Source organism: Gymnoscopelus braueri, assembly GCF_963280865.1.
Source record: "Gymnoscopelus braueri genome assembly, chromosome: 8".
In the NCBI taxonomy this organism is placed as follows: Eukaryota; Metazoa; Chordata; class Actinopteri; order Myctophiformes; family Myctophidae; genus Gymnoscopelus; species Gymnoscopelus braueri.
The window spans coordinates 53,713,807-53,741,306 of record NC_137609.1 but is presented as its reverse complement, the minus strand read 5'-3'; the positions used below and the strand labels follow the sequence as shown (position 1 = coordinate 53,741,306).

The 27,500-nt window shown below is 42.1% G+C and overlaps 3 protein-coding genes across 3 annotated transcripts in view; all 3 read right to left on the bottom strand.

The window, feature by feature from the left end:
• Positions 1 to 27,500, bottom strand: part of LOC308090934 (uncharacterized protein) — a 187,030-nt gene that overhangs the window by 70,655 nt on the left and 88,875 nt on the right. The window lies entirely within an intron of this gene.
• Positions 11,532 to 24,971, bottom strand: LOC308090078 (low-density lipoprotein receptor-related protein 1-like; the record flags this gene model as incomplete). Its single annotated transcript, XM_080435106.1, has 5 exons — positions 11,532 to 11,633; positions 11,746 to 11,894; positions 12,418 to 12,600; positions 19,091 to 19,211; positions 24,891 to 24,971. 5 exons carry the CDS (start codon positions 24,969 to 24,971, stop codon positions 11,532 to 11,534), a joined length of 636 nt encoding a protein of 211 aa, XP_080291232.1.
• Positions 12,561 to 27,500, bottom strand: part of LOC308090076 (uncharacterized protein) — a gene marked incomplete at both ends in the record, with an annotated part of 101,807 nt that continues 86,867 nt past the window's right edge. Inside the window, 5 exons of the mRNA XM_080435104.1 lie at positions 12,561 to 12,600; positions 14,437 to 14,607; positions 18,110 to 18,291; positions 19,095 to 19,211; positions 19,334 to 19,419. Of these exons, the coding sequence (XP_080291230.1) occupies positions 12,561 to 12,600; positions 14,437 to 14,607; positions 18,110 to 18,291; positions 19,095 to 19,211; positions 19,334 to 19,419 (596 nt within the window). The remainder of the gene's footprint in view (positions 12,601 to 14,436; positions 14,608 to 18,109; positions 18,292 to 19,094; positions 19,212 to 19,333; positions 19,420 to 27,500) is intronic.

Genomic DNA, 27,500 nt, shown 5'->3' with positions numbered 1-27,500 from the left:
GTGGGGGGGAACAACAACAGACAGGTCCGCGTCGCATCAAAGCCCCGCCTCGCCCCGAAGCCCTTCTTCAATCGTCTTGGTTATTCAATCGTCCTGTGACATATATACTGTTACACTGAGCATAATTCACACAATATACATCTGTACATGTCACTGAATCTACTATGGCTCACTCACTCACACACACACACACACACACACACACACACACACACACACACACACACACACACACACACACACACACACACACACACACACACACACACACACACACACACACACACACACACACACACACACACACACACACACACACACACACACACACACACACACACACACACACACACACCTGCCTGCCATGACGGGCACGATGACACAATGTAACTCTATAAATACAATACTGATGATAAAAAGTAACTCTATTAAAATATTACATTCAATATGTAATGAAGCCACGCTCAGGAAAGAAACAAAAAGCTGAAGACAGAGGTATCTGTATTGTATGTGAATTGACTTTACACATTTAGGGGCCATCGGTAACTGAGTGGTTAAAGTGTGTACCATGTAGACTTTGATGTCACTCCCTGACTCTCAGTCCCTGCTTACTATCTCTACACTGTGGACTATATCAATAAAGAATAGAATAAAGCAGAAAAGGCCCCATATAGGCCATACATTTTATCTTAACATTATAAATAGACCACGGCATAACTCTAATCAACCTAATGTATTATCATGGATGCTTACAGAGTTAAGTAGCATCATAGCACTGCTGCTGTGAATTCACTGTTAGTGTCACAATTCACCCCCCATCACCAACACACATCCACAACACCCCCCCCAAAAAAGCAACAGCTTGCCCCAACCCGCCCCTCATCCTGTCTGCTGTATACCTCTCCTTCCACCCCCTCTCTCACCACAGGAAGCAGTAGTTTGTCTGCTTCTGCTTCTGCTTCTGCTTCAATTCAATTCAATTCAATTCAATTCAATTCAATTTTATTAAAGTCTGAAATCACAACAAGTTGTTTGAAGACACTTTACATGTAGAGCAGAGACCCTACATTGTCCCACCCTGAGCAAGCACATTTGTGACAGTGGCAACAAAAAACTCCCCCTTAACTGGAAGAAACGTCAGGCAGACCCAGGCTCTAGGGTGAGCGGCCATGCTTCGACTGTCTGAGGTGTTCCCAAAAGCCAGAGCAGACGTTCACATGACCCCAATCATGTTTGAAAGTGAAATATCCCTTTAATATGGGACCCAAATGGATATTTTGTCCGGAATATTATTATATTAGACTCCATAATAGGCTTTGTATAAATATATGTGAACCGTCTGTGTACCATGATGAACCACACACACAATAACACAACAGTGTGTGTACCATGATGAACCACACACACAATAACACAACAGTGTGTGTACCATGATGAACCACACGCACAATTCACAACATTATGAATAGGCCATACATTTTAACTTAATATTATGAATAGACCATACATTTTAACTTAATATTATGAATAGACCATACATTTTAACTTAACATTATGAATAAACCATACATTTTAACTTAACTTTATGAATAGACCATACATTTTAACTTAACATTATGAATAGACCATACATTTTAACTTAACTTTATGAATAGACCATACATTTTAACTTAACTTTATGAATAGACCATACATTTTAACTTAACATTATGAATAGACCATACATTTTAACTTAACATTATGAATAGACCATACATTTTAACTTAACATTATGAATAGACCATACATTTTAACTTAACATTATGAATAGACCATACATTTTAACTTAACATTATGAATAGACCATACATTTTAACTTAACATTATGAATAGACCATACATTTTAACTTAACATTATGAATAGAACATGGCATAACTCTAATCAACCTAATGTACTATCATGGATGCTTACAGAGTCAAGTAGCATCATATCACTGCTGCTGTGAATTCACTGTTAGTGTCACCATTCACCCCCCATCACCAACACACACATCCACAACACCCCCCGTCCCCAAAAAAAAGCAACAGCTTGCCCCTCCCCTCCCTCTGTCTGCTGTATACTTCTCCTTCCACCCCCTCTCTCGCCACAGGAAGCAGAAGTTTGTGTGCTTCTGCTTCAACCCCATGCGTGCGGGACCCGCGTATCCGCATGCCTGGTGTAGCCGCTATCATTGATATCAATTGGATCTAAACAAACTCGCCGTACGCACCACACATATGCGCTCTTTGAAAAGTCTGGTGTAGATAGATCGGCCGTCACGCACGCACGCACGCACGCACGCACGCACACACACACACACACACACACACACACACACACACACACACACACACACACACACACACACACACACACACACACACACACACACACACACACACACACACACACACACACACACACACACACACACACACACACACACACACACACACACACACACGTGTTTATGTGTTGGATGTGGTTCCCAAACATCAACATGCCAAGACGCCACTGCTGAGAATAAATAAATAAATACCTTGGAGATTACACTGGAGCGTAGTTTGTCCTGATAAGTTTCATCTGGACTGTCCAGAATCTACTGAACAACTACTTTGATCTGCTCTGCCTCTAATCACTGTCACACATGAAAATAAAGATGGGATATCACAGCCACACCCAGCCTATAGCCTATTTGAATCAAATGCACTCAGTCATACACAGTGGAACCCGCAGACAAGCCCACTTGGGACCCATCATTTCAGCCTGCATGTATCCATTAATAGGGACTACATGGGTCTCACATAAATCTCCCAGTTGTAGGAGCCTGCCTAAGGCCCAGTCAGAACCCACTTCAAGCCCATAAGGACAAACATAGATGGGGCCCATGTGGAACCTGCAGACAAGCCCACTTGGGTCCAATAATTTCAGACTGTGTTTAACCCTTAAAGGGATATTTCCCTTTCAAACATGTTTGGGGTCATTTGAACGTCTACTCTGGCTTTTGTGAGGACCCCAGGCAGTTTTTAAGTTGCTTGATTCAGAATTTAGATATTTGATATTCATTTTAACAGACACGACCCCTTCCTATACAACCCATTATAACTTCAAACTTCAATTCAATTCAATTTTATTAAAGTCTCACATCACAACAAGTTGTCTCAAGACACTTTACATGTAGAGCAGAGACCCTACATTGTCCCACCCTGAGCAATTTTGTGACAGTGGCAACGAAAAACTCCCCCTTAAGTATCATTCATAGTCGGACGTAAGAATACGTAACGAGCGCCAGCGCTCCTTGCGTTGCCGTTTTTGTCTCCCCCTCCGTCACTTACGGCTCCAGGATTTCCGTCCGTGCAGTCGACATTCACCGTCAGGCTGACGTGCACGTTAACTGTAGTACCACTGTAGTACCACTGCTGCACGTTGGCAGTATAAGGGGAAAAGTTTTCCTCTACCCCTCTTTCTCCAAAAAAAAGACCCACGTTGGTGCATGACATCACTTCCACCTACAGGAAGTGACGTCTCAAAGTGTATTAAAGCAACAGTGTCTGTGTCATGTTCAGAACGCCAAGATGACAGCAAAATCATCATTCGAGGAGCAACTTTGCTTACTAGTGCGGGACTACCCATGGCTCTATGACTGTTCAAGCCCAGAGCACAAGAACAAAAACACAGTCCAGGGCAGCTGGGGGCAGATTGCCGAGGTATTAAATTCAGACGCTATAACCGTAGAAAAAAAATGGAGAAACGTCCGAGACCGTTTCACGAGAAAGTTAAAGAAATACAACTTGTCGAAGCGAAGTGGTGCTGGCGCTTCCCTCGCCGATGTCCCGCAAATCCTCACGGATCTGGCATGGCTAAAGACCTACATTTCGCACCGAGATACATCTACAAACTTCCCGGTCAGCGGCGACACGGTAAGCAGCAAAACAAACATTCCGGTCATCTTTTCTACTTGGCAGACGTCGTCTTTCTTTAAGTCTTTACAACAACAACAAAAAGTAATCGAGCCTATTGATTGACTGAATACTTTAATAGACATACATGTAGGGTGCCAAGCATTGTTTTTGTCTAAACCTAATTGAAAATAGCAGATCTACAAGCTCACACTGCGACGTGTTATGAGCTTGTAGATCTGCTATTTAAAAATAATCTTGAAATGAAATGTGGAATATTTAGAAAAATTCTAACACAAATCTGACTCATCTGACACCAAACATTTAAAGATGGGGGATTAGGGACAAATACATATTCATTTGGGGGTCCATGACATGAAAATGTTTGAGAAGCACCAAATAAGCAACTACACTTTAGAAACAAGCCCCAAAAAAAACATTCATTAGTTTTTGTGGTGCAATTTATCAATCCAAAACACAATTGAAAAGTAAACACAGTGAGATACAGTTGAAATTAACATTCTCCACTATCTGACTTCTTTATAGGCACACTCTGATGAGGAGGACAGTAGCAGCTTGGGAGCATCTGAGAGCCTCAGCCAGTCTCTCATTTCGCAACCTGGAACTCCAACTGCCTCCAGCAGCCCAACACGCTCCAGCCAACAAACCCCTGCACGACCATATCCTTCTGGCCAGCACAGGGCTTCTCGACCTGGAACTCCAGCACTAGCAGCCTCCCGCAGCCTAACATATTCCAGGCTAGAAACCCTGGCTCAGCCCAGGGCCACCCCAAGCCAAGAAGAGCCTCTCCCCTGTCCGTCTGGCATACAAACCTCAGCTTCCAGTTCCCAAAGCACTCCCAAGCAGAAGAGGAAGAAGAAGAGGCCATGCCTAGAGGAAGAGGAAGATTCTGCCCTTTTAGAAAGACTTGTGAACATAGCCGAGGAGAGAGAGAAGAGAGAGAGACAGAGCGCAGACAGACAGGAGAGAGAGGAATGCCAGCACATGCAACGAGGCCTTATGGTTTGTCTCGGTGAGTTCTTCTGTAGTGTTGGGCCAGAAGAGGCAGAAAAATTTGCGCGGTCGATCCACCGACTGATGGCTTCTTATTGGCAGCAAGAACCACCGCAGTACTAGTCGGAAACTAGCCGTTGTACTAGCCGTTGTACTTGTTGTATTGTCAGAGTAGCCGTTGTACCCATCAGTACACTGACATTTGGCAGACACTGACATTTTGTGCACCCCTGTAAAAAAGAATGAAGTTCTATTCGATTTTTTTGCATGCTTGTTTTCATTTGTTTGCATTTAATAGTTTTTAATAGTTTTCATGTGCTCTTAATTTTGTATTTTGTCTTGTGTTTTCTAAACATTTGTTTGCATTTAATCTATTTTTAAATATTTTTTATTTGTGCTCTTATGTGTTTTATCACTTTGCTGCTGGGACACTTGGGAGTCTCTTCTGTATTAAAAAAAAGTACACTTGCAACTCAGGTCTGTTTCACTACAAAGAGGGTTTATTTCCACTCATGTTGAGATCTACAATACGTGGAAAATACACAGCAGATGGACATCACAGCAAAACAGCTTAGCATCAAAATCAGTTTAACCCCTGAAACCTATTTTATACATCAGCATAGAACAATGGACAGCAGGTATCTTGTCTTGATGAGAGCACCTGTTGGATCTTGGAATTCTCTTACCAAAAAAAATCTTCACCAATGTGTTTGTAAAGGTGTCTAGTAACACATCGCACAAAGACTGAAATTCAGTCCCCCTAGGAGAATTTTTGACAGCTGCTGAAAGTTGGGGTACCCACCATTTCCCTGCATTTCCATGCAGGGCAAAAAAAATCAAATTTTAATTCTGTTTTAAGTAGCATGTGAGGGGTCAAACTAGGGTGTTTTTATGATTCTGAATCCATTGCAAACATTTGTTTTGCACCAAAACCATTCCTTGGGCTAAAAACAGCCCAATCTCATGGGCTTTTTACACAAAGTATACCTGGACAAGGATGGCTATGGCTGTTTTTAGCCCAAGGAGTGGTTTTGGTGCAAAACAAATGCTTGCAATGGATTCAGAATCATAAAAACACCCTAGTTTGACCCCAAACACATGGGTGAAGGTTTTTTTTGGTAAGGAATTTATTCCAAGATTGGAAATCTTTCTGCTAATATCCCCTGACTATATGAACAGTCTGGATAATAATCCATGATGATGAGACTTGCGATTATATTCTGATTTGAGTAATGAGGTGTCAAAGTGGAGTAAAAGAAACATGTTCTGGTTTTAAATGTATTGAAGTGAAAGTTGTGATGAATAGGCTCCAAGTAAAGTATAGAAGTATTGTAACAACTGGGAACACGGCAAATGTGACCAGATGGACACTGATAATACTTTTGGATAAATCAAAGTGACTATGCCACTCTCTTAACCCTCGTAGGGTCCTCGGGTCCTTTTAACCCGGTTTAACATTTTCAACATGAATTAAAAGTATGTAAAAAAAAAAAGTTCTCTATGAAACTTCTTCTATTTGCCTTTATTTACTGTACTAAACATGTGATATGAAAATGAAAATTTTCATGAAATTTTCACCCAGGGCCTTCGGGTCAAAGTGACTTTGAGTGTACAATCATGACCACTTTATTTAAATAGATAGCAGCAGAAGACCACTTATTGACCGGGGGGCAATAAGAACATTTTCAGAATACACTGCACACTGCAGTGTTATTTTATCAGTGTGCACTGCACACTGATAAAATAACACTGCACACTAAAAGTGGGGAAGGACAAGAACGGTCATCAATGAGAAGATACAATAACTGAGGACTCTTATAAAATCTGAAGCAACAGTGAGGCACTTGAGTAGCAACTATAAACGATAAAACTAAAATAGAGGACATTTTAAAAAAAGAGTTGCATTGTGGTTATTTAGTCACACTCCAGTATAGACCACTTTCCAGTTAGCGGCGGTTAAGTCTGCCTTGCTGGAGGACATTATCCTGCCATGCAACTCTACCTGCTGGCGTCTGGAAGTAATCTTTAAAAGCGTTCCGAACGGCCAACCCATCTTTCGTTGCTCGAGCTGCAGTGTTGCGTGCTAGACCAAGGAGGTTGTTATCAACCCTAACAATATCTCTCCATTCTCCATCAGCACTGGCACTGTCCACCAGTGCGTTGTCCACATAGCGTGGCCCTACAGCTGTGTCACTGTCAGTGACTGTCAGGTAATTGTGTAGCGCCACACAAGCCTTGGTTATGTCTTCAGCTTTTTCAATGCTACACTCCATGGGACCCCCGAAGATCCTCCACCTTGCCCTAAGAATACCGAAGGCATTCTCGATCACCCGCCGTGCTCTCGAAAGCCTGTAGTTGTAGATGCGCTCATCACCTGTCAGATTCCTCCCTGTAAAAGAAAGAAATCATAACATAAGACTATATATATAGGAGCTGATATATTGTCATTACAAATAGCCTAGGTATAAAATAGGGCTAAAGTGGTTAATGTATGTTTTAAATAGTACAATATTTGCCTCTGAGATGTAGTGGAGTAGAAGTATAAGTATAGACAATTGGAAATACTTCAGTAAAGTAAAAGTACCTCAAAACTGTGTACTAGGGTAAATGTATTTAGTTACTTTAAACCACTGGCAATAGATGCAATGCAGTCTCACCTCCATAAGGTCTCATCAGGTTCACTTTTGTGGGAAAGGCCTCGTCAGCGACGAAAACATGCGGCGCGATGACCTCACTTCCTGGCAGAAACGATGGACGTGGAAGAGGGAGCTGTCCATCGATTAGCTGTGATCCGAAGACGCTCCTTGAGAAGACACCAGCGTCACTGTCTCGTCCATACGCACCGATGTCGATGTAGGTGAACTTGTACCTGGCATCACAGGCGGCCATCAGGATGAAGCTGAAGTAACCTAGATTGATTGATTGAATATTTTATTAGACAGAAATGTAAAAATTCAATTCATCAACATATAAAATAGCACCAAACATTTAATATCATCACAGATATAAGCTATGACCTTGTATATCTGCTATTTTTGAAAAGCCAAAGTATAAAAGGTTAAAAAACTAAAAATCAACATTAGCAGCCCCTCACCCTATTCTGTTGTAGCCGACCACAGAAAGTTGTCTTTGTTTTCAAATGGGGCTCATTTGCATTCGGCCGAATTGTTAATGTGGACATTAAAAACCGTCAAACCGGTTCTGGCCCGGTTCTGGCCAGGTCAACGTTAGCATCCACCAAACGCCACTGCCTTTGGCTATTCAAAAATAGCAGATCTACAAGCTCATACATTTTAACTCAAGTTACATTACCTTTGTAATTGAAGTAGGCACTTCCACTGTTGACTGGTGCTTGGATTTGGACATGTTTGCCATCGATAGCCCCGACACAGTTGGGAAAATTCCAGTCTTCCCAGAATTCTGTCCTCAGCCTCAACCACTCCGCTCCCGTAGGGAAAGCAACAAACTCATCCTTCAGTGCCAGCCATATTGCTTGGCATACCTCACTGACAATCGCAGCCACCGTTGAAATGCCAAGCAAGAAGGTTCCTGCCACAGACTGATGGCTGTAGCCGTGGGCAATAATCTTCAGTGTGACAGCAAGGCGCTCGGCTGGACTCACAGGGTTGCTGTGGTTGTTTCCATGTTGGATGTACGGCGTCACCCGACGAAGCAGGTCGTCGAATTTAGCGACGGACATCCTAAAGTACTGATGGTGCCGTTCGGGGTCTATTCGTCTCATTCGCAGGATGATTCTATTAAACTCCCCATCTACGCGTCGCTCTGTATTTAATGGCCTGACGTACCATTGTCTGCGCCTCCTCTCCCTCTCTTGTCTCCTTCTTCTTATCCTTCTTCTCAAAAGCATGAGCGACAACAGTTCCTCTTCAGCAACCAAAGCAGCGTCCGACATGTTTGCAACACAATCCATGACTACTGAAGTAAACAAACATCAACGCTGAATGTTGCTACTTGACTACTTCCTACTTCCGTCTCAAAATGTAGCGATGCATTATGGGTATGGTACATACTCTCGCGACTGCCATCTGGTGGATGAATAGGTGTATTACGCCTGTACACTTTAAAATAAATAAAATAACCCCTAAATAACGTGAGCGACTATGCATGTGTACGTAAAGAACGGACGGAATCCCTCACCCCCTGACGCACGTTTCAGACCCATCTAGGGACTTTGAACGGGCCATTAACTGGAAGAAACGTCAGGCAGACTCTAGGGTGGGCGGCCATGCTTTGACTGTCCGAGCAGACGTTCACATGACCCCAATCATGTTTGAAAGTGAAATATCCTTTTAATATGGGCCCCACATAGACATGTTGGCTGGAATGTTATTATATTAGACTCATAATAGGCTTTGTATAAATATATGTGAACATTCTCTGTACCATGATGAACCACACACACAATAACACAACAGTGTGTGTACCATGATGAACCACACAAACAATAACACAACAGTCTCTGTACCATGATGTACCACACACACAATAACACAACAGTGTGTGTACCATGATGAACCACACACACAATAACACAACAGTGTGTGTATCATGATGAACCACACACACAATAACACAACAGTGTGTGTACCATGATGTACCACACACACAATAACACAACAGTGTGTGTATCATGATGTACCACACACACAATAACACAACAGTGTGTGTACCATGATGTACCACACACACAATAACACAACAGTGTGTGTATCATGATGTACCACACACACAATAACACAACAGTGTGTGTACCATGATGTACCACACACACAATAACACAACAGTGTGTGTACCATGATGAACCACACACACAATAACACAACAGTGTGTGTACCATGATGTACCACACACACAATAACACAACAGTGTGTGTATCATGATGTACCACACACACAATAACACAACAGTGTGTGTACCATGATGTACCACACACACAATAACACAACAGTGTGTGTACCATGATGAACCACACACACAATAACACAACAGTGTGTGTACCATGATGTACCACACACACAATAACACAACAGTGTGTGTATCATGATGAACCACACACACAATAACATAACAGTCCACATGGATAAAAAAAACTCAAACAACCAAATACCATTATAAGACCTCATGCATGTACTGTCATGCAGTGGTTCTCAAAGTGGGGTCCGGAGATCTCCAGGGGACCCCCAGGGGTCCTTGGAGGGGTCCAGGGTATCCCCAGCTAAATGATCGATAGTTACAGAAGGAACCAAATGGACGCTTATAGATCTGTAACTCGGAGTGTACAAATAGAACCAAATGGAACCTTACGGGTCCATTTGGTTCTATTTGAACACTCAAGGGGGTCCTTGAAATAAAAAAAGTTTGTGAACCAGTGCTCTAATGTAAATTCACACACTGTAGAGACCTAGTTTCAACCATGAGCATCACAACAAAACAAAACAAAAAGTCAAAACATCTGTACATGTCAATGAATCCACTATGACACACACGCATGCACGCCAGGGATTCCGTTAGCCGGTATTTACCGGCCATTGACCGGTAAAATGTTTAATTGGCCACCGGCCACCGTGGCCGGTTGGGAAAATGCTGTTATTAGGCTATTTTATCATTTAAGCCTATTATTAATATTATTATTTGCATAAAGTAGTTGGCTACAACCGTTACAATCATAATCATTTAAAGTTTATATTCATGTTCTGACTGTGTGGTTTAATTCCGACAGCCTGCTCGGCTGCTGCTGCTCGCTGCAGTTATAAAATAGCCTATTCGTTGTACGATGGTGTCGTGCGTTGAAAATATCAGAGCTACAAGCTCACAGCACGTCGCAACGCGCCGCGATGTGAGCTTGTATGTCTGCTATTTTTGATACGCCACAACACCGTTGACTTTTTACAGGGGCCAGTTTCGAATTGTAAGTAAGTGCTTTTAGAGCAGTTTTGAAGGAGAGTAAGGATTCACACTCCTTTACGACTGATGGTAGGGCGTTCCACATGTTTTGGGCATAGCAGGAAAACAAATTTCACCCCTTGTTTGAGCCAAATCTGGGTTGAACGTGATTAGTGGACCTCCCTCTGGTGTTGTGATTGTGGACGTCATTGACGTTTTTGAAGTAGTTTGACAGGTACATGGGTGTGTTTGTGGTGTAGTGTATCTGGTAAAACAGGCCCATTGAAAGTTGCTGTACTCTGTACTCTACCCTGAGCCATCCTACCCTAGCAAAATAAGCAGGGGTTAAATGAGTTGTAGATGTAAGGCCTGACCAGTTTGTTTTGGGATTCCTGGAGTCTTATTTTTAAGGCCTTTGTGGTGCTATGGTACCATGAGGTGCATGCATAGTTGAAGTGACTTTGAATTGATAATGTATTCTTACTGACCAGTGAGGATATCCTGTACAAAAATAGTATTCTTTGGTTGACTTTTTTGTTTACTTTCGTTGCCATTTTATCACTTGAAAGATTTGCCTTTAAAATGGAACCTAGGTACAACTTTATACGGGTGTCAGAAACTGTCAAAAGATATTGGAGTATACATAAACAATAACTGTAATAATAAAGCATGAACATTGAGGTAATTTTCAGTCTCTACTCACAGCAGTCAGCAGGTTCATCTGACCGGTCCCCACAGTCATCTACTGTGTCACATTTCCATGACAATGGAATGCACTTGTAGTTCTGACAAACAAACTGAAGGGAGAGACAGAGGATTATGTTTAGAATCAGTAATGTATCAAAAGCAGGCATGAGACATGAAGTCATACAGAGTAACACAAGTGAAGCTGAGTTAGAGGTGAATCACCTGGCTGGCAGTGCAGCTGGACATGCACTGCTTGTTGTCAGCTGACCAGTAGAAGTAGGTGGAACAGGCACACTTGTAGCCTCCTCCAGGTGAGAGCAGACACAGGTTACTGCAGCCTCCATTGTTGGTCTGACATGGATGACCAGACACTGCAGGGTGGAGAAAACATGCACACATGTAATGAACATGAGAACACACACCTATACGTTACAACAGAGCTTTTCAGACTGTGCCCAAGAAACACCAATGAAAAAATGATCTACAAGTTCAGAACATTCTGCATCGCAATGCAATATGAGCTTGTACATCTGTTGTTTTCACTATTTTAGTAATTTAATTGGGGGGCAGTTACTTTTTAGTCACTTTAGTTACTTTTAAGTACTTAAAGTACTTCTACTCAAATTGTAGATCGGTCATTTTATTGTGTGCACACACACATGCACGCTTCGTGCACACATGTGCTGAGTGAGCCTGTGTGTGTACACAATCGGTCACTTTTTAGAGCGGCTGGCACCGCTCAAAAAGAAAAAAAAAACATTGCCAGAATAGGGATGTCGGGTTGTTTTTATAGCACTTTTCATAACAGATCAGAATAATACACTAAATACATAAAAGTAATAAAACAGCATGAAGGTAATAATGAGAGTGTTGTATACAGTAGGTTATACAGACCCTCAGGTTGTCGATAGGGGTGGTACATGTGGATGTCAGATGGTCTGTCCAGGTTGCTGATGAGACTGATCTTGTTGGTTCCCTGAGTCTTGTTGGCTCTGTAGATGGAGCTGGTCTCCCTGTCTATCCAGTAGATGTGATCCTCAAATAGAGTAATAGTCCAGATGTTGTCCTGACTCACAACTACAGACACACAAAACCAAAAGAGTCACATTAATATAACATGAATTAACAAAGTATTACAAAGAATATTGTGTGTGTGTGTGTGTGTGTGTGTGTGTGTGTGTGTGTGTGTGTGTGTGTGTGTGTGTGTGTGTGTGTGTGTGTGTGTGTGTGTGTGTGTGTGCGTGTGTGTGTGTGGTCCGATAGGTGGCGCAATTTTACAGCTAAAGGCCTATATATTTATTATTATTAATTAATTATTTTCGAGCGTGCACTTTCACTGGTGCGCGCAGCAGCTGCACTCTCGCGCTCCGATAAAAACAAACCCATAAAAAGACAAGAATACACACATCACACTAAAAAGTAGATGTAGTTTTATTAAACTTAACTACTACTATTAAGGTGCGTTCATGGCATGCCTTAAATTGCATGCCAATATAAAGCAGCTAAATTAAGGACAGAGAGGTCTGTAAACGTAAAGCTGTTTATCCAACAATAAAAACGATAAAGTCGTTACCTCCAGCAACAAATAAGTAAACAGTAAACAATAAAGCAAAAATACAACTGTTACGTGAGACCAGGAATAAAAGTGTGTGATGCCAGTCCTGTATAAACAAAGTGCAACAACAAAAATGCTCAGGCTACTGAGAGAGATGCTTAAACAATAAAACATATAAAATAACTCAGTTAGTGAGTGATCCAGCAGCAAATAAGTACAATACTAAATAAGCATAATAGAATATAGTAGGCTAATAGACAGATTAATTGGCTGAGGGCTACGTAAACACTAAATGGCATGCAAGCCAAGCTATAAAGGCGTAGTGATCCACCAACAAATAGGCAAAGTCAATTAACATACATTTTCACCAACAAAAAATCTCACAAATATTAGTCTTCTAATAGTGTTAGGCTACAGAAAGAAGAAGCAGAAGCCTAAGCATAAGCCTAATCAAATCAAGTTTAGGCAGCAGCGTGACCTTTGCGTGATCCAGCCAGCAGCAAAAAAAAAATGATTACGGCCTTCCTTTCTGTGAGGTAAACTGTGAAGAACAATATTGCAAAAATAGTTCCTGTCCATATACACAAACACAAACTCTACTCCTCATTTTGAGTCACAAGCGCCATGAAGGTTGAGGTATATTTTGACCTCATCCATGTCTGTGTTGTCACCCGTGGTGACATTCTCCCACTCTGCTTCAAATTTGTCTTTTTTTTGCTGCTGGTGGCAGGGTGTCTGTCACATCTGCTGGCTCATGCACCTCGTCCTGGGTCACACCCGTTTGATAGGTTGCTATCCAACTTGTACGCAAGGACCTGTTTACATTTTCTGCACTGTGCAAAACCAACTTGATCATTTGTTAGAGTAGTAATTAAATCAAACTGCTTCCAAGCTTCAGATTTTCCTGCAGTATTTGTGACTGCTTGGAGCTCCCCGCGAGCCAACTTTTCCTTTATCTTCTGCTTGTCCATTGTTCAACAACATGTGTGTGTGGCCTTTGGTGTGTGTGCTGTGTGTGTGGTGTTGTTGTCACGTGACTACTACTAGCAGCGTGCAGCAGCTGCAGTCTAGGAGGCCAGCGCAGTGAGCGCACATGATGAGGATCACTATACCGGGGTTTCAAGAGAGGTGGATCACATTACTGCAGGGTGAAATTAACTGCGCAAAATGTTCCTTGAGCCCGAGCCTGGCCCTGGGCCCGATCGTCAAATACAGAAACGGCCCTAGCCCGGCCCGTATCGGCGGGCCGGGCCCTGGTCGGGTCCCGACGGGCCTGCAGGGCTCTTTTCACCCAGTGTGTGTGTGTGTGTGTGTGTGTGTTACCTGTGTGTCTGTTGGTTCCATCCAGGTTGGCAAACTCAATGTATTTCCTCTCGTTGGTCCAATAGATGTGATCGTTGATGTAGTCTAACGTCAGGCCGTAGGGCTTGGAGATCTTATCCTTCACAATGACTGCCCTGTTGGTGCCGTCCATCCCCATCCTCTCTATGTGGGGGTTGTTGTCACTTATGTCTGACCAGTACAAGTATCTGTCAGGGAGACACTGTGTCAGGTCACTATTCACAACTAATCACACATACAGTACTGTACAGTACTAGTGGACATACAATATGATGAAGAGTTCATACCAGGGTTATTATAGTTAAAGGTAGGGTAAGTGATATATATATATATATATATATATATATATATATATATTTTTTTTTTTAGGTTAAGGTTACAAATTGTTTAATTGTTTAAATGTTTAAGGTTAAAAATATATTCTGATATTAATCATTGCTACAGAGCGTTTGTTTGGTCAAAGGGGTCTCTCCAGCTCTTTAGTAAACATAATATAGTACATTTTCAGGTAGGTGACAACATTTAAGCCAATCAGGAGAGAGCACTGAAAATGCATTTTCTGTTTAATAAAGAGCTGGAGAGACATGGAGACTCCTTTTACTGAACAAACACTATAGCAATGAGTACTATCAGAATATAGAGCTATTTAACACTTATTTTAACCAAAGTAAATCACTTACCCTACCTTTAACTAAAAGTAATGAAATAACACAAACTAGGATCCAAAAAGAAGAACAAACATTTGAATGAACTGAAATAAAAACTTAAAACAAGGCTTTACAAAAAACGATAATAACAGAAACTGTAGTGTGTGTTTACAAAACTAACGAAAATCATAGAGCACATGTTAGTTTTGGTCTTTGTCAATAGCCATAATGTTAATTCATACATAGTGAAAAAACAGATCTACAAGTTCAAAACAATTTGATATTTTCAGCATTTTTCAGAGCTTTTTTAGTCTTGCCCCACATTGCAATAAAAAACAAACGCTAAAATGTATTAAAACAAACGTCAAAACTAAATAAAAATCATGAAAAATGCACAACAACCTTGGTTCATACATTGTACGAAAATGTTTTACATGTTTTTTATGATTTGTTTTAGTCTACTTAAGTGTAATATGTTTGGAGTATATCTCATAGGAGCTCCAGAAAGTACAGCCAATCACGAGAAAGTATTCTACACTCAATTTAGAGCACTTTTTCAGTGAGTCACGACTTACATGAAACTACTGACATTGTTCTTGTACTACAATATTTTGAAAACATTTTATATGAATCATTTCAGTGACTTTTTAAACTTAGATCTGCAAGAGGAACAGATTACGATGCTATGTTAGTCTCGTGTAGCCAGACAACTATTCCACCATCTCTGAATGCTATAAAGAGTATGGAACTACAAATCAGAGAAAGGAAGCTTTTTGTCATTTCCGTTCACAAAAATACTTTACATTTTACATTAGAATTTCCATTCCTGATAAGCAGCAAGCTAAATATGCTGATCATTTTGATTTATATTAGGACAAATTTGTACAAAACAAAAGTGGGGAGGAGGCGTCACATCTGCTTTATCCTCTGATCATTTTCAGAGCTTTGGTGCTCCAGACTGTATGACGGAAGCATTTAAAAATGTTGTGAGGCAACAGTCTGGCTCGCGAGAATAATGCAAAGACATCCGTTTTATGTATTCTTGTATCCATGGTGTTGTATAGGATGGTTGATAAATTCATTGGCCCTCATTTATCAACGGAGCGTAAAAAACGGCTTATATTTTTCCATAAATGCGGCCGTACACCAACGTCGCAGTCACATTTATCAAAGGATCCTATACAGCCAATCCTAGCGCACATTAGGTCGGAGCTTTGATAAATCTCAAGTCTAAAAAAGAGCGTCATTCAAATAACACGCCCTTATATATTCTCAAAACGCCCCGATTTTACGACATGAAGAACCAGAATACGACCGAACAAAGCATGGAAAGCCAATAAGAAAGAGTTTCCCCCACTCGCCTTGCCACAAACGCACACGCCTCTCTCTCTCTCACACACTCACACACACACACACACACACACACACACACACACACACACACACACACACACACACACACACACACACACACACACACACACACACACACACACACACACACACACACACACACACACACACACACACACACACACACACACACACACACACACACACGCCCGCCCAACTGTGTCTTTCATGTAATCCGTAGCGTAGCGGTACAATCTTTGTCACGTAGGCAGGCTTGTAGCCTACATGAAGGACATATTATGATACCAATCACATCGCCATGAATGGAATACGTTTGTATACCCATTTATTTACCCCATACCGAGCAGTGCGCGTTCGAGTTACACTAAATAAAGCAGTCATGTAGGCTTTCCCCCATGAGACTCTGGCGGAATGCAGTGATCCCGTGCCGCCACGTTAACAAGAAATTGGAGCGTCAGGTTTATATCCTTAACCCAGCCAGGTTGTGTAGCCTACATAACTCTTTATGCCATAACTCCATAACATAGGACAAGCTACTGTAAGTTTGTAGACCTCACTATCCATGAAAAGATAGTCGGGACTCCCGAAAATTCTCTCGCAGAAGCGCTTGTATATTTTGAAAAAAGCAGATCTACAAGCTCACAACGCGTCGCGATGCGACCCGTTGTGAGCTTGTAGATCTGCTATCTTGAAATAGCCAATGCAGCCAGATATGCAAGCTTAACCGAATGACTGTTAAAGCAGTTTGTTTAAATTAGTTTATAAAATGATATATTTTCACAGGGATTGTTTATTAGTGTAGATATACATTTTGGAGTGGATATATATGTGTCCAGATACATGTCAGACAGACAGTCAGACAATGCTGCTCCGCAGGTCTAGAATGGAATAAACGGGCGCAGCCAACTTCAACAACTATCGACCAGACGTGAGATCTCAGCGTACGGTAGGCTGAAATCAACGTCAGGATATATTGATAAATGCCGAAAGTTGCGGTGATCTCGCCGTACGCTCATTATTTGGTCTGCACCGCGTTGATAAATGAGGGCCAGTGTGAGGTTCATGATGTCACCACAGTCAACTCAACTCAACTCAAATGTTATTTATAGAGCACATTACAATGACCAAGGCCAACCAAAGTGCTATTCAACACATCAAAACAACAATGTTACAAAAGTGCAAAAATACGATATATATATAGTTGTGCTGTAACTGTTTAACTCATTGAGTGCCATAATTATTCATATCTATTTCTGGCCATTACAATTTTTATTAAAATTTAAAATGTAGTAAAACAAAAGTGCTTAGGAAGCGAGATACAGCCTTTTTCAGTTATAAGTTAAACAAGGAGTGGATGGAGCTGCAAATCTTCAGATAATGATATCTTGGGTTCAGGATTTTTTTCTTTTTTTTTTTTTTTTTTTTTAAACACGTGAAACACGTTAATGGCACATTGCACCATAGCGCTAAAACACGTGAAACACGTTAATGGCACTCAATGAGTTAACTGTGTTCAAAGGCCAGGGAGAAGAATTAGGTCTTTAATAGTGATTTAAAAATGTCTATGGACTCAGAGGCTCTTATATTAAAAGGAAGGCTATTCCAGAGCCTCGGGGCGGCCGCAGCGAAGGCTCGGTCGACTCTAGACCTTTTGTTAAAGTGCTCTTACCCGTAGCGTACATCCACAGCCATGGACCGTGGCCGGTCCAGACCGGTGTTGACCAGGACTGTTCTGTACGACCCGTTTAGTTTGGACACCTCTATGGTGTAACTGTCACACCAGTACAGGTTACCTCCCACCCAATCAACAGCCAGACTGGTTGGTTCTCTGATCAACGTGTTGTGAAGGACCTGTCAATGAACCATACATTTTTAATATACTCACCATGTTTTATTGTTATATTTTTATACAATTCTTTCGGCATTGTTTTGCCTTATTTCCTTAACCCTTTAAGACCTGAGACGATTCTTTAAAAAAATCTAAATCCTAACAGTTTTTGGAAAAAAAATCAAAAAAAAATGTTTTCACGATTTTTCAAAAATAGCAGATCTACAAGCTCGTAGCGCGGCACTCGGTGCCGCGCTATGAGCTTGTAGATCTGCTATTTTTGAATAGCCAAATAAATCTAAAGTGACACGGATGCGTTCCAGGTATCAATGGGTTAATAGGATATTGTATATTTTTTTCCACAAATGTCTTTAGCTTTCTTTGCACATATTTTCAAGATTTTGAATGTTTATTTTTAAAAACAGCTGATCTACGAGCTTACAACGCGTTGCATTGCGACACGCTGTGAGCTTGTAGATCTGTTTTATTAGCTTTTTGTTTATTTTTTATTTTAGAGTTCATAAAGAGCACATGTTTTGTACACTAACTCAGTGGTTCCCAAAGTTTTTAGTTTGAAACCCAAAAGATACATTCATGTCTCCCTGGGACCCAAACTATAGTGAAAATAGACGATTTATAAGCTCACTACGGGTTGTGATGCGACACTACTTTATTATAATTATATAACATTATATAAAATTATAATAAAACTAGGATATTTACTCGGGACTCATGAAAATGGGTCTGTATTTACATTATATTAGTATTGTTCATTTGGTTTCTCTTCCCTGTCATTCATCCTCATCGTTGTCATTGTCACACTGACCTGGACGTCACTGCCACTGATGTGCATGCGACTGATCCTGTAGTAGGGGAACCCTTCTGTCCAGTAGATCATCTGCTGCTGATAGTCAAAGGCCAGAGCCTGTGCTCCCCCCAAGCCCTGTCAAACCACAGCATTGTGTTAGTCTCAGAAAGGAATACATTCCAGCATGTCAAAAGCAGTGTGTGTAGAATATTGTTTAGGATTACATAGGGTGTGTTGTTATGTCCAATGTTTTTCACCTGTTTGAGCTCTGTGGAGCTGGAGCCGTCCAAGTTGATCTTCATCAGGTTGGAGTCGGTGGATACGATGAGGAAGGGCTCCACCTCTGGAGAAAGTGAGACATTACATTTGAGTTGGTTTACATTTAAACATACACACACCCTGCAAAGCTAGACTGATGTTTATCATTACAATATTTCACTGTTCATACATGGATGAGTATGAGACAAATAGATGTTCATTGCACAACTAAATAAATAGGTCTTAAGTGGTTAAAAGCACTTCTATTCTACAACCAATATACAACAGACAACAATGAAGACAAGTCAGCAAAGCTACTGGTCAAATTACAACAGAATGTATTGAGACTGTTTTAGATACATAAATTTTAAATGTAGTTATTACATTAATCACCATCTTTGAAAATGTTGTGATGTGTTTCCTCCCTTCATGTCAAACCACTGACACAGTGAAGCTGCTGTATTTACTGACTGACCTTTTTATTCACTTTAAATACAAAATGTCACCATATTTAACTGGTTCAAATGTGACAGACAGACAGACAGACAGACAGACAGACAGACAGACAGACAGACAGACAGACAGACAGACAGACAGACAGACAGACAGACAGACAGACAGACAGACAGAAAGACAGACTTACCTGTTGTGGTGTGTGTTGGTTCAACCTGGAGAGCTGATGAGAAACATAAACAACTAAATGAGCTTAATTGTAACAGCTGGTTGGTTGTGGTTTATCTGTTTAAATACAGGACATGATGTCCTTTGTTTCTACTGTTTGCTGCTATTTATGTGACATTCACAGGGTGGGAATGAGGAACTGGGATTTATAACAGAACTCACATAAAACTATCAAACTAGCGCATACAGATTCCCGCCAGGCCGGGTTGTCTAACCAGGCCTGTGTCAGTCGTGGGGTGCAGCTGTCTAGCATGTGTAGCGCCCCCTATGGGTGCAAGTGCAATCACTTTTGGCTCTGTGTTGTTTAGGGGCTCCTAAATGTGTGATTCACATTTGGAGCTGATGGGGCGCTGTGTTCATGATCTGTGACATTTTGTGCAAAACGGGCCCCTCCCACAAACCATGGCCGAAAATCCTTTGATATGGCTTTTATAATGCCTGTTATAGGGCCACCACAGGGATGATTTGAATAATGTGGGGTGAAGGTTCCTCCTTGGCCTACTACTGGAACCTGGGAGTGATTATCTGTTCACAGACATAGAGGCAGACAGACATTTAAATGACAGCATGTTCACATGAATTCAACACATTAAATACAGTTCTTAATGTTCAATTCAACAACTGGCCGTCGACTAGCCATTGATTCGAGCCAATCAGCAAGCAGTAGAGTTTTAAGTAGGAGAAGTGACGTGGGGTGGAAGTTTGTCCCGATCATTTTCATCTGGACTGTCAAGAATCTAGTGAAAAACTACTTAGATCTGGTCTGCCTCTAATCACTGTCACACATTAAAGTAAAGACTGCAAATCTCACTGATAAACGTATACTGTAGATTTCCAAAAGGTGGGCGATCACAGCTAGAGCCAGCCTACAGCCTATTTGAATCAAATGCACTTTCAGTCATATGCAGTGGAACCCGCAGACAAGCCCACTTGGGACCCATCATTTCAGCCTGAATGTATCCTATATGAGCCCAACCTGGACATGTTGGCTGGGATATTATTATATGAGACTCCATACTGCTGTGTATACATATATGTGACCAGTCTGTGTACCATGATGAACCACACATACAATAACACAACAGATAACAACCAAATGCCATTAATAAGACCTCATGCTTGTACTGTCATGTAGTGGTTCTCGAAGTGAGGTCTGGAGAACAGGGAAGGTTCCGGAGGGGTCCCCAGCTAAATGATTGACAGTTACAATAGCAACCAAATGGACCCTTACAAATCTGTAACTCTGGAGTGTACAAATGGAACCAAATGGACCCTTACAGTCTATTGTGTTCCATTTGTACACTCTCATAGTTTAAGGGGGTCCTTGAAAACAACAAAAAAAAAACATGCCAATGAATTCACTATGACACACACACACGCACGCACACACACACACACACACACACACACACACACACACACACACACACACACACACACACACACACACACACACACACACACACACACACACACACACACACACACACACACACACACACACACACACACACACACACACACACACACACACACACACACACACACACACACACACACACACCTCTGCTTGCCATGACGGGCACAATGACACATGTAACTCTATAAACCCCAATAAATACAATACTGATGATACAATCTAACTATAGAAAATATTAAATTCAATATGTAATGAAGCCACACTCAGGATAGAAACAAAAGGCTGAAGACAGATATGTCTGTATTGTGTGAATGGACTTTACACATTATGGGGCCATCGATATCTGAGTGGTTAAAGTGTGTACCATGTAGACTTTGATGTCACTCCCTAACTCTCAGTCCCTGCTTACTATCTCTACACTGTGGACTATATCAATAAAGAATAGAATGAAGCAGAAAAGGCCCCATATAGGCCATACATTTTATCTTAACATTATGAATAGACCATACATTTTATCTTAACATTATAAATAGACCACGGCATAACTCTAATCAACCTAATGTATTATCATGGATGTTTTCAGAGTCAAGTAGCATCATATCACTGCTGCTGTGAATTGCTGCTGTGAATTCACTGTTAGTGTCACCATTCACCCCCCATCACCAACACACACATCCACAACACCCCCCCCCCCCAAAGCAACTGCTTGCCCCTCCCCTCCCCCTGTCTGCTGTATACCTCTTCTTCCACCCTCTCTCTCACCACAGGAAGCAGTAGTTTGTCTGCTTCTGCTTCAAACCCCTCCCCCCTCCCTCCCTCAACACACACACACACACACACACACACACACACACACACACACACACACACACACACACACACACACACACACACACACACACACACACACACACACACACACACACACACACACACACACACACACACACACACACACACACACACACACACACACACACACGTCGCACTCACACACTCACGGCTAATCTACACCAAAGAATAAGTGCACACACGCACACACACGGGACCCGCGTAGCCGCGCGCCTGGTGTAGCCTGTATCATTGATATCAATTGGAGATAAAGAAATGTGCTGTACGCGCCACGCATATGTGCTCTTTGAAAAGTCTGGTGTAGATCGGCCGTCACACACACACACACACACACACACACACACACACACACACACACACACACACACAAAGCCTCTGTGTGTTTATGTGTTGGATGTGGGTCCCAAACATCAACATGCCAAGACGCCACTGCTGAGAATAAATAAATAAATACCTTGGAGATTACACTGGAGCGTAGTTTGTCCTGATAAGTTTCATCTGGACTGTCCAGAATCTACTGAACAACTACTTTGATCTGCTCTGCCTCTAATCACTGTCACACATGAAAATAAAGACTGCAAATCTCACAGATACACATATAGATATTCAATAGATGGGAGATCACAGCCAAACCCAGCCTATAGCCTATTTGAATAAAATGCACTCAGTCATACACAGTGGAACCCGCAGACAAGCCCACTTGGGACCCATCATTTCAGCCTGCATTTATCCATTAATAGGGACTACATGGGTCTCACATAAATCTCCCAGTTGTTGGAGGCCCAGTCAGAACCCACTTCAAGCCCATAAGGACAAACATAAATGGGGCCCATGTGGAACCTGCAGACAAGCCCACTTGGGTCCAATAATTTCAGACTGTGTTTAACCCTTAAAGGGATATTTCCCTTTCAAACATGTTTGGGGTCATTTGAACGTCTACTCTGGCTTTTGTGAGGATCCCAGGCAGTTTTTAAGTTGCTTTATTCAGTATTTAGATATGTGATATTGATTTTAACAGACACAACCCCTTCCTATATACAAACCCATTGTAACTTCAATTCAATTCAATTCAATTCAATTCAATTCAATTCAATTCAATGCAATTCAATTCAATTCAATTCATTCAATTCAATTCAAATTTTTTCAAGTCTGAAATCACAACAAGTTGTTTCAAGACACTTTACATGTAGAGCAGAGACCCGACATTGTCCCACCCTGAGCAAGCAAATTTGTGACAGTGGCAACGAAAAACTCCCCCTTAACTGGAAGAAACGTCAGGCAGACCCAGGCTCTAGGGTGAGCGGCCATGCTTCGACTGTCTGAGGTGTTCCCAAAAGCCCGAGCAGATGTTCACATGACCCCAATCATGTTTGAAAGTGAAATATCCCTTTAAATGGGCCCCATATGGATATTTTGTCTGGAATATTATTATATTAGACTCCATAATAGGCTTTGTATAAATATATGTGAACCGTCTGTGTACCATGATGAACCACACACACAATAACACAACAGTGTGTGTACCATGATGAACCACACACACAATAACACAACAGTGTGTGTACCATGATGAACCACACACACAATAACACAACAGTGTATGTACCATGATGAACCACACGCACAATAACACAACAGTGTGTGTACCATGATGAACCACACGCACAATTCACAACATTATGAATAGGCCATACATTTTAACTTAACATTATGAATAGACCATACATTTTAACTTAACATTATAAATAGACCATACATTTTAACTTAACATTATGAATAGAACATGGCATAACTCTAATCAACCTAATGTATTATCATGGATGCTTACAGAGTCAAGTTGCATCATAGCACTGCTGCTGTGAATTCACTGTTAGTGTCACCATTCACCCCCCATCACCAACACACACATCCACAACACCCCCCCCCCAAAAAAAGCAACAGCTTGTCCCTCCCCTCCCTCTGTCTGCTGTATCATTGATATCAATTGGATCTAAACAAACTCGCTGTACGCACCACACATATGCACTCTTTGAAAAGTCTGGTGTAGATAGTTCGGCCGTCACACGCACACGCACACGCACACGCACACACACACACACACACACACACACACACACACACACACACACACACACACACACACACACACACACACACACACACACACACACACACACACACACACACACACACACACACACACACACACCAAGCCTCTGTGTGTTTATGTGTTGGATGTGGTTCCCAAACATCAACATGCCAAGACGCCACTGCTGAGAATAAATACATAAATACCTTGGAGATTACACTGGAGCGTAGTTTGTCCTGATAAGTTTCATCTGGACTGTCCAGAATCTACTGAACAACTACTTTGATCTGCTCTGCCTCTTATCACTGTCACACATGAAAATAAAGACTGCACATCTCACAGATACACATATAGATATTCAATAGATGGGAGATCACAGCCACACCCAGCCTATAGCCTATTTGAATCAAATGCACTCAGTCATACACAGTGGAACCCGCAGACAAGCCCACTTGGGACCCATCATTTCAGCCTGCATTTATCCATTAATAGGGACTACATGGGTCTCACATACATCTCCCAGTTGTTGGAGCCTGCCTAAGGCCCAGGCAGAACCCACTTCAAGCCCATAAGGATAAACATAGGTGGGGCCCATGTGGAACCTTTAGTCAAGCCCACTTGGGTCCAATAATTTCAGACTGTGTTTAACCCTTAAAGGGATATTTCCCTTTCAAACATGTTTGGGGTCATTTGAACGTCTACTCTGGCTTTTGTGAGGACCCCAGGCAAGCAAGAAGTTGCTTGCTTCAGATAGATATTTGATATTCATTTTAACAGACGCGCCACCCTTCCTATACAACCCATTATAACTTCAAACTTCAATTCAATTCAATTTTATTAAAGTCTCACATCACAACAAGTTGTCTCAAGACACTTTACATGTAGAGCAGAGACCCTACATTGTCCCACCCTGAGCAAGCAATTTTGTGACAGTGGCAACGAAAAACTCCCCCTTAACTGGAAGAAACGTCAGGCAGACTCTAGGGTGGGCGGCCATGCTTTGACTGTCCGAGCAGACGTTCACATGACCCCAATCATGTTTGAAAGTGAAATATCCTTTTAATATGGGCCCCACATAGACATGTTGGCTGGAATGTTATTATATTAGACTCCATAATAGGCTTTGTATAAATATATGTGACCTGTCTGTGTATCATGATGAACCACACAAACAATAACACAACAGTGTGTGTACCATGATGAACCACACACACAATAACACAACAGTGTGTGTATCATGATGAACCACACATACAATAACACAACAGTCCACATGGATACAAAATCACACCCAGTGTGAAGTGGGCGGTGCCTTGATAGCTAATCACAATACTGAATGGAGTCAACCAATCATGTACAAAAAATAAATACATTTATTGAAACACTCTTTATGATGGAAGAAACCATAACTTAAAAAAAACAAATGTATGGGTTTTTTTAAGTTATGGTTTCTTATATAGGGCTATGCACATGTGTCATATGACACTGGCCAATCACAGTCCTGAATAGACTGTGATTGGCCAATCACAGTGCAGGGTTAGGCGGGGTACATTTTTGGCCAATCACAGCACAGGATTTGGTGTACAAATATCCAAACCTCACTTATAGGGGCGGTTTCACCGCCCAAAAAAACTCAAACAACCAAATACAAGACCTCATGCATGTACTGTCATGCAGTGGTTCTCAAAGTGGGGTCCGGGGATCTCCAGGTGACCCCCAGGGGTCCTTGGAGGGGTCCAGGGTATCCCCAGCTAAATGATCGATAGTTACAGAAGGAACCAAATGGACGCTTATAGATCTGTAACTCTGGGAGTGTACAAATAGAACCAAATGGAACCTTACGGGTCCATTTGGTTCCATTTGAACACTCAAGGGGGTCCTTGAAATAAAACAAGTTTGTGAACCAGTGCTCTAATGTAAATTCACACACTGTAGAGACCTTGTTTCAACCATGAGCATCACAACAAAACAAAACAAACATCTTCCATGGTGTTCATGATGATGACAATATGCAGTGTATATGTCACAGGGTGAATGGAGAACCAGGTAGATTGAAGACAGAGCGCTTGTTTTTAGGCACGGGGCTTCGGGGCGAGGCGGGGCTTTTCGAGATAGGGTTTATTAGCGAGGCTCGCGAGGAGGAGGAGGAGAAGGAGGACGCGGCGCTGCGAGGCGGGGGTTTATTACTTGAGGCTCGCGAGGAGGAGCTCCTCGCGAAATAAACCGTCCTCCTTCTCCTCGGGGAAGGAGGACGGTTTATTTCGCGAGGAGGAGCTCCTCCTCGCGAAATAAGCCGTCCTCCTTCTCCTCCTCCGAGGAGGAGAAGGAGAACGCGGAGAGGCGGGGCTTTGATGTGCCGACGCGGACCTGTCTGTCTTTTGTTGTTCCCCCCCACATAGCAACCAGGAAGCTACGCTAGGGGAACGCTGAACGCGCGTGCACACGCACACGCTTGTCCACGACGGAGGCGCGCCGACTTAGTGGAACTTGAGGCAGAGGAAGCGCGCCCTCGCGCCTCCAGGCGCGAGTGCCCGCGCTGACCGGCCGATGCTCTACTAGTCGACTCAGCGCCGTTTGAGTTGTAAACCGATAGGGACAGAATAGTTCTTTTCATGGATCACTGTGTGTGTGTGTGTGTGTGTGTGTGTGTGTGTGTGTGTGTGTGTGTGTGTGTGTGTGTGTGTGTGTGTGTGTGTGTCAGGGAGAAAGTAAAACAAAAGCCAGAACACAATAAAAGTATCTTAACAGTCCTGCTTTCAATAAACCAAAAAAAGCATGAGCGCGTGCGCGTGTGTGTGCGCTTGTGTGTGTGTGTGTGTGTGTGTGTGTGTGTGTGTGTGTGTGTGTGTGACTGTGTGTGTGTGTGGTCGCAGCCATATATGTTTGTGCACAAGCCTGGCTTGTGGCTCCCTCTAGTGTTGCTTCTACAGAATTGCTGGGTGGGTGGTAAAAACGAACGCGCCTTCTTCAATCTACCTGGTTCTCCATTCACCCTGTAACATATATACTGTTACAGTGAGCATAATTCACACAATGTACATCTGTACATGTCACTGAATCCACTATGACACACAAGCACGCACGCACGCACGCACGCACGCACGCACGCACGCACGCACGCACG